General features: G+C 47.3%; 1 protein-coding gene across 2 annotated transcripts; it reads right to left on the minus strand.

The window, feature by feature from the left end:
- Positions 1-881: 881 nt before the first annotated feature.
- Positions 882-2,403, minus strand: CRCT1 (cysteine rich C-terminal 1). Of its 2 annotated transcripts, none has more exons than XM_019793391.2 (2): positions 2,308-2,403; positions 882-1,555 (listed from the first exon to the last, which is right to left on the minus strand). In XM_019793391.2, exon 2 carries the CDS (start codon positions 1,510-1,512, stop codon positions 1,219-1,221), a length of 294 nt encoding a protein of 97 aa, XP_019648950.1. In that variant the 5' UTR covers positions 1,513-1,555; positions 2,308-2,403; the 3' UTR covers positions 882-1,218. The 2 variants fall into 2 exon arrangements, with proteins under 2 accessions (XP_019648950.1, XP_011215714.1); XM_011217412.3 differs by having other exon boundaries at positions 882-1,539; positions 2,308-2,398.
- Positions 2,404-8,726: the final 6,323 nt, after the last annotated feature.

Consider the following 8,726-nt stretch of genomic DNA (forward strand, 5'->3'; position numbering starts at 1 on the left):
GTGCCCTATAAGTGGCCATGATTGTTCTTATTATCACTACCAGTATTACCATCTCCAGCATTCTGAACCAGCTGATACCACAGGGATGTTGTTTTCCCTGTTTCCTCTTTCCGTAAGTGAATAGGTAAGATCTATGCCCACAGGTCTGGGCTTCAGACATCAGGGTGACCTTGCCACCACCGTCACAGCCACCTCTAGAGAATGACATTGCCATGCTTCTGAGCATGGCCTATCGCACCCTACAGCCTCAGCAGTCCACAACTCCTGTTTGGACCTCAGCTGCATGGACAAGGCCCGAAAAGGGAACTTCCCAGGCTCCTGGAAGTTTCAGCTTAGGAAGGTTTCCTCACTCAGCAAGCAAAGCAGATGATCCCCTGTGGCAAAAGAAAGTCTCAGATTGCCTGATTCCAAAGTCTTGGAGAATTGCAGATCCGAATCTTTGCCATACAGAAGCTTGTGCAGGGCCTGATGGACCAGAGCGTGAGCACATCAGCCAGAAGGCTCTGGAAGTTCCACGGGACCAAAGCAGAGCAGTCAAGAGTATAAGCCTGGAGTGGGACACCCGGTCTTTTCCATCATGCATTGGCTGAGTGACTCTGAGCAAGTTACTTATCCTCGGTTTCTCTTCTGTAAAATGGGGTAACAGCACCTAACCCCACTGAGTCATTGTGAGAATGCAATGAGGTGGTACATGTCATGTCAAGCCCTTAGAACAGTGTCTGGCTCCATTTGTGATTTCTGCTATCATAATTAAGTACCAGGAAGCCACTCTTGTTCAGGCATGAATTTGACTTTTCTCCCTTTTAGGTATGCCAAGCCAGGGCTAAGCGAGAGGTAGTGGACAGGGTAACAGAGCAGGATAATAAACACACAAATGAAAGAACGATAGAAAATGAAGTGTTCTTGGGAGGTAGAAGCTTTATTATGACATGGACATTTATTAAGCATCAACTGTGTGCAAGCCCCTGCCGACAGTAGGGTCCAGCATTCCACCCACGGTGCTCAGGTTCCCGGGGAGGATAATCCCACAGGGATCAGGGAGTTTGGTGGGGTTGAGAACAGAGTGGGTTTTGGAACATCCAGTGCAGGTAGGTGTACGGGGTGGGGGGGGCACACTCCAACCCAGGCCCGCGCAGCACGGCGACACGCAGCTGGGACTCCGGTGGGAAAGCAGGGCTCAGCGGCCAGCCTGGAGCAGCTCGCAGGGCGGCGAGGGCCTCAGCAGCCGCCGCAGCAGCCTTGGCTCTGGATGTCGCTGGAGCTCTGGCTGCCAGCCCCGCAGCAGCTGCAGCACCCGCTCCGACGCTGTCGGCGGCGTCTCCTGGGGAAGCAGCCGCAACCGCCGGAGCTACAGCAGCCTCCAGAGCCGCAGCAGCCGCTGCCCGAACCGCAGCAGCCACAGCAGGAGGACGAGGGTGCGGGTGCGGGTGCGGAAGCAGGACACGGAGCGGGGCCCTGGGCAGAACCCTTGGAAAAACCTTTGGCGGAAGCCGCGCTCTGCTGGGAGGACATGGTGGCGCTCAGCTCGTCAGGGCGAATCTGGAAGACAAGAAGCCTTTTACACGCTTACAGGCCTTTTCACCCCAACAGCTGAACTCCAGGCTTTAGAGATTTGGTCGGCTTTGTGAGGGAGCTAATCTGGCCTGGTGCAGAGGAGAAGGAGGGGAGCAAAGAAACACACCCCATCAGGTGTTTCCAGTGAGCAAAACAGGTGTAAAGCAAGGAAGAGTCTGCAAAGAATCAATGGGTTTCCATTTTATCCAACTAAAATAAGGACCACCCAAGTCTCCACAGCAGAAGCTAAAGAGGTTATGATGGAAGTGTATCTGCATCATCCAGTCCAAACTCTTCCTTTGGCTCTTTTCTCTTCCCCCTTTTTCCTGTGGCCACAGACCTTCGAGTGCTGTTCACACAGTTGTTAGCATTGTATAAACACCCCACCAATTAGAAAATACCCAAATCAGACACAAGGACCTGCTTCCTGGGTATAAAAAACCCACAAATACAAGAAGCATGTCCTGGTCATCATTCCTGCCTATGCCCCCATTCCCAAGCATAGGGAAAAGAGTGTACCAGTCCGCATAGTGGTGTAGAAGATGGAAATACATCCCAGTCCAGGGAGCCGAAAACCTGGGTTCTAGCCACATTCTGCTACCCTTGCAGAAGTCACCGTCCCCAGTCGGGCCTCCGTGTCCTCATTGGTACCATGAGAGGTTGGCTCGCTTGAAGCCTAGGCACTGCTCTGCATTCTCCTCCCCTCTGCCTTCAAAACTAGAAGTACCCCCCAGGTCCTGCTTGGACACTTACCAGACCTTGGCTCCACTGGAAGACTCGATCAGTTCTCCAACTGGAATGGGGCACCTGCTAGGCAGTGGACTGAGCAGTGTCCAGCCAAAGAACCTTTTATAAGATTGCAGTCAGACAGTGCCTCTTGGGAGGGGCCCATTTCCCCATAGATATGGTCAGCTGATGCTCACATCCTGGAGACATTCATCACTCAGGTAGCACTGTAGGTGGTGCACGTGGGTATTCACTTCACAGAGGTGCCAGGATTACTGTGGCATGTTTACTTTCCAAATAAGACACTGTCCTCAGCTGGGAGGGCTGTGGGGGGTGGGGCTCAAGTGGGGTCTGTGATCTCTCTTTGGGACCTGTTCTCTTTGCCCTCTTCTACAACACACACACACACACACACACACACACACACACACACACACAGAGTTCTCCCATTCTCACATCCATCCCTGTGTAGTCATTTAGTTGCTATTGGTAGTTTACTTACTTTATTATCTTGCTTTGCATTTCTCTGACTGCTGGTCTTTGGCTTTTCAAGTCAGGCCACAGGCTATATGAAAAGCCTGCTGGGCTTCATCTAGAAGCTTCTAGATAACACTGACTTAAGATGACGGTGGGGATATGCCTATGGGAATCCCTGTGGTGATTTCTGTCACTAGAAACAGGAAGAAAAACCCAGGCAAAGTTGTAGAATCATTAAGACCAGAAAAGCTGTGAACGTAGTCAGGTTGCCATATCCCCATGCAGCCCTGGAGGCCTAAGAGAAAAATGTGTGCAGGATGCCTGGCCCAGTTGCAAAATGCTAAGCCAGATTGTGGGACTCCCTGCTTCTTACTTCCCACCCCCACCACAATCATTTTGAAGATCGGTTCTCCTTGGAACCACTGGCCAATGGAGAGAGGAAGGAAGGAAGGAAGGAAGGAAGGAAGGAAGGAAGGAAGGAAGGAAGGAAGGAAGAAAAGAAAGAAGGAAGGAGGGAAGGAAGTCAAGCCGGGCCTTTCCCCAGGTCCAAAGTGTCCATGAGAAATGGTGCTTTTAGAGTAACTGAGTTTTAAGAACTGGGACAGAGTTTGGAGGTCAACTGGCTTCAGAACTTCTCCCTGAATGCAAGTACCCACAACCATAAGATAAAAGAGAAACCCAAGACTAAGAATTCAAGAATTGATGGTGAGGGATACGTTGGAGGTAAGTGAGCTGGGCATGGCATAGAGGAACACACAAAGAAAGGTCATTCATGAAAGATATAATGTACCTTTAGAGCCTGATCAACAGGTTGCATGTACGTAGGGGCACCTGTTGGTGAGTACAGGTGAGACATTCCAAGAGGTGAGGTCTTGCTAGAACAGAGAAGGAAGTAATGAAGTACCAAGGCCTCTGGGAGAGGGGATCTCTTCTGGGAGATGACATGGACAAGTGCAGGAATGCTGTATGGACTTGCTATGGTCTCGTATGCTAACTTACTTCACCTATCACTGTTAACTAATATCAAAAGAAAAGCTAATTATTTTTCTGGCCTATTAGAGGCTGATTCGGGATTATCATTCCTATCATAAACTTTCTGAGGATCTCCTCAGAAGGAATTAGCCTATTCCTAAAGAAAATAGAAAACTCACCAGAGTGACAAAAGCCCTCCTATATCCCCTTAACACAGACACAGACACACACACACACACACACTCACACAGAACACACACAGAACACACACAGAACACACACAGAACACACTGAACACACACTGAACACATACAGAACACACACACAACACACACTGAACACACACACACTGAACACACACAGAACACACTGAACACACACTGAACACACACAGAACACACATACACACTGAACACACACACACAGAACACACACAGAACACCCTGAACACACACACACACTGAACACACACTGAACACACTGAACACACACTGAACACACTGAACACACAACAACACACACGGAACACACACACACTGAACACACACACAACACACACTGAACACACACTGAACACACACACACAGAACACACACAGAACACCCTGAACACACACACACATAGAACACACACTGAACACACACTGAACACACATACAACACACACTGAACACACACAGAACACATGGAGACAGTCTTTGGCAGAGGAGGATGCCCTTCTTGGTTCTGTACTTGGACCCATACTCAGGCTTTCAGGATCCAGGGAAAATGGGCTCAGACACTCATACCTGCCTCCGAAACTCACTGCCCCAAATCCAATCCACCCCCAGCTCTCCTCTCTAGTAACTGATTGAAGCACTTGGGATTATAATCGTAAGAAAAGTAAAGGGTGTTTATTCATTGGAGCTCAGAACGAGCACTTGAGGAGACTTTATCCCCATAACTAGGAGACAAAGTCTTCTTTAAACTATCACCCATGCCTGAAGGAATCCCCAAGCCTTCAGAGTATCTCATATCACTGTGCCTTTCTGGGTATCACCATCCTCCCCTCTGAAAACCCATTCCTGACCTCTCTCATGCAAAACTTGTGTCAGGGTTATAGTCTCAGACATGACCCTTTCCTTCAAGCCTAAAGTTTCCAGAATCAGAGCATAATAGGGAACATTGTTTCCCAGAGATCTAAGAGGCTTCAGTGCCAAAATCTTCCCAAACTGAATTGTAAAGCAATCACTTGCAGTTAAGAGAATGGAAGGGAAGAGGACTTGATGGAGGGGGTGAGTGGAAGTGGTGAACAAGACATAATCAGGAGGCTGTGACATCAGGAATAAGAAGCTTTATTGTTACAGAGAAATCAACTTTGTAGCTGAACTCTAACACCAAGTCCTCCAAAGATCTATGTCCAAGAGGGAATCAGGCTAGTGAATGTCACAGGTTAAACCTCTACACCTCAAAGTGGAATGGACATGGGTGGGAGGAAGAGGGAAACTCAAAGCATTTCAGAAGCCCTTCCATCCTTTTCTTCTGTTCTTCCAAATGGGGAGAAGAGAAGTCTTGGGCCGGGCAGGTGTTTGGCACATTGACTGGCTCGTCCAGTGTGGCTCCTCATGGCCCAGATCAGCAGCAGCCCCCAGAGCAGCAGCTGGAGCCCCCAGAGCTGTTGCAGCATCCAGAGTCCCCAGAAGAGCAGCCGGAGCTCCCAGAGTTGTGACAGCAGCTGGAGCCTCCAGAATGGCCACCGCTGCCACAGCAGTCAGAGTTCTGGTGTCGGCGTCGAAGAGATCGGCGGGGCCTGTGGTGGCTCAGACAGCAGCCGCCACCCCCAGAGCTGCAGCAGCCCCCACCCCCAGAGCTGGAGCCGCAGCAGGAGACTGGAGGTGGGCAGGGGGCTGGGCACTTTGGGGGGCATTTTGGGGGACACTTGGGAGGACACTTAGGAGTACCCTTCGGGGGGCACTTAGAAGGGGGCTGGCACTGCTGCTGGCTTTGCTGGCAGGACATCTCAGCAGGAACTGAATGAAGCTGAAAAACGAAACAGCATTTTAAGTTCAGCCAGCCCAAGATAACTTTCCTGCATTTAAAAATGAACTGTGAATTCATGAGATTCCATCTTTATGATGATCAGATTTTTAAACCCAATCTCCCAAAAATAATTACAAGAAATACACAAAAGGTTTCAACCTGGGAACTCCATAATTTCAAATCAATTCCTTGTAGTTTCAAAAAGACCCCAATCCTTCTTTCCCTTCTCCTACCTTACGCCCTCCCCCTTCAGCAGAGCCCTCTCATTCAAATCCTCTTTTCGCCATCTTTTTCTTACAATTGTCCTTAGCCTGGGGTGGCTCACTGGCTCAGTTGGTTAAATGTCCAAGTGTCTGACTCTTGATTTCAGCTCAGGTCATAACCTCAGGGTTGTGAGATAGAGCCTCACGTCAGGTTCTGCACTGGGTGTGGAGCCTGCTTAAGATTCTTTCCTGGGGCACCTGGGTGACTCAGTCAGTTAAGGGTCTACTTTTGGCTCAGGTCATGATCCCAGGATCTTGGGACTAAGCCCCACATCCAGCTCCCTGCTCAGTTGGGAGTCTGCTTCTTCCTCTCCCTCTGCCCTTCTCCCTGGTTTCTCTCTCTTCCTCTCATAAATAAATAAAATGTAAAAAAAAAAAAAAAAGATTCTCTCTCCCTAAGGTTCTCCCTCTCCCTCTGCCTCTCCCTGCCTCTCTCTCTTAAAAAAATAAAAAATTCTTCTCAGCTCCCCCAGGGCTACTCTCTGCCTGAAACACCAGCACCAAGAGTCCCTCCTTGTCCTCAAGATGCACTTTACCTGTTCAGGCACTGGAGCAGATCACCCAGGAGGCAGGTAGACTGAGGTGCTGTTACAAGCTTCTGACTTTTATACAGGTTCAACTCTGACCTGGTATCAGGAGGTGTGGACCATGTGCGGGATACTAACAGCATCCTTCACAAGGGGCACGTGTGACTACCCTTCCCTCACATCCCAGGGACCCAATTCCTCCCTCCATAAGCATGTCAAGTATTAGCTTGTCAGGAATGTCCCCCGAGAATTGCAGGCCACTAGGATAGTGATGGTGTTTTGTGGATTGCACACATTGCCTGTCAGCCTCACAGGCAGCTCTGCTATGCTCCCTGTTTCCTAAGCTGGGTCAGTGGGGTTCTAGACCTCAGGGATGAAGAGATCTCCTTTCTCTTCAGTTTGGAAATAGAAAGAAAAATTCCCAAGACGGAAACCAAATGGCTCCTTTTAGAATGAGATTAGAGATCCAAAATAAAATACCAGGCCCAAGCCAATGATCTAATGTGACTTTTTCATTCTTAGATGATGCCATAACCCAGACTAAGAATGCTTGATATCTCAGTGATGTTATTTTAGTAGATCTAATGCCAATGGCATGGGTGGTTTGGCTTCTCTCCTTACCTGAACTTGACATACCAAGAGAACTCACAAATACTGATTCAGCACTAATGATCCCTTCAAAGGGCAGAAGAATTCTAGGAATGGTTTCTCTTTCCACATATGGTCCTAAAGAAGGCATCTTTGGTCAGTCCAAGGTGAGGTAAAAAGGACCAGGCATATGCTGAGGATGGAGCAGTGGAACTAGACTCATGGAAGTTGCCAGAAGCGAGGCATCAGTTCCAGTCATCCCTAAGAAAATATTAGAGCAGAGCCCTAATGTTTTCTTACTAAAAAAAAAAAAAAAATTCATGGTACATCCTTGCCACTATGGGATGAAATTATAAGAAAGCCTGATCATTATGAAAAAATACAGATAGCTGAATTTAAAATTCATTTATAATCAGACCTTCTGGGCATTCTTAATATTTTGCTATTTTCCTTATGTCCTCCGTTTTACTTTTTTGCAGTCTTTTTTTTTTACCTCGTATAGCTTTTTAGTGATTTTTGTTTTGTTTTGACTCTACAGTCTTTATCATAGTATTGTCTGTAAGAGTTTATCTTACTAACTTTTCAGATTTAAACAGAAACATTTCCCCTGTTGCTATTCATTCTTTGTAAGCATTATTTTTGGTAGCCATAGAACACTTCGTGGAAGGCACTGAACCCATTTGTAAGGTCAAGAGCATGAGTGTTAGAACCAGTCTGTGGTTTGAATCTCAGCTCCTCACTTACCAGCTGTATGATGTTGAACAAGTGGCAGTGGTTCTCTGTCTCACTTTCTTCATCTGTGGTATGGGGAAAGTAGTAGTGTTTATCTCATAGGATCCTTTGCAGATTAAATGAGTTAACATCCATAAAACTCTTGGAATAGTGCCTGGTACATAGTAAGCACTCAAAGAATATTAAAAGTGAAATGTGATGCTGTCCCACTTCCAAATGGCAGGTGGGATTAGAGAAAGCCTACCATGTGGGAGCCAGGGAGCATGCTTTGGCTGCTAGAGCTCTGTGCATCAGAGGATTCACCTCTTCCCCCCTCACTGAGAAATACAAGAAAGGGTGCACAACACAGGCTCTGTTTCTGGAAAAAGCAGCCCAATAGAATTTAAAGAAATTATCCATTTAATACATGGGTATGATAAATTTTGAAAGGAACAATTACATACCTTCTTACTTATAATTATTTGGTCACGTAGCTGACACACAGTAAGGTCTTTGAGTGTAGGAACTACTAAGGGATCCAGTTTAATGCTCAATTTTCATTTTTCATTGAATTAACACTCAATTTTCATTTCCTTGTTCAGTTGAATTTGGTATTCAATAAGAAGGGTGGGTGCCTCCAGCAAATCCAAATCTAAATTTTCATTGACAAATTCCAGACAGCTCATGGAATGATAGAACAGATGTGTAAAGGACCTCAGCCATCATTCAGACACAATAGTTCTCAACTCCAGTGAGGGATGGGCACTGACAGTCTCCAAAAGTTCATTGGGTGGTTCTAATATGCAGTAGGATGAGAATCACTGATTTTGATCATGCTCATTATTTTACAAATGAGGAAACTGAGGCTCAGAGATGAGAAGAGTCTTGTC

The sequence above is a fragment of the Ailuropoda melanoleuca genome, chromosome 2 (assembly GCF_002007445.2).
Source record: "Ailuropoda melanoleuca isolate Jingjing chromosome 2, ASM200744v2, whole genome shotgun sequence".
Classification (NCBI taxonomy): domain Eukaryota; kingdom Metazoa; phylum Chordata; class Mammalia; order Carnivora; family Ursidae; genus Ailuropoda; species Ailuropoda melanoleuca.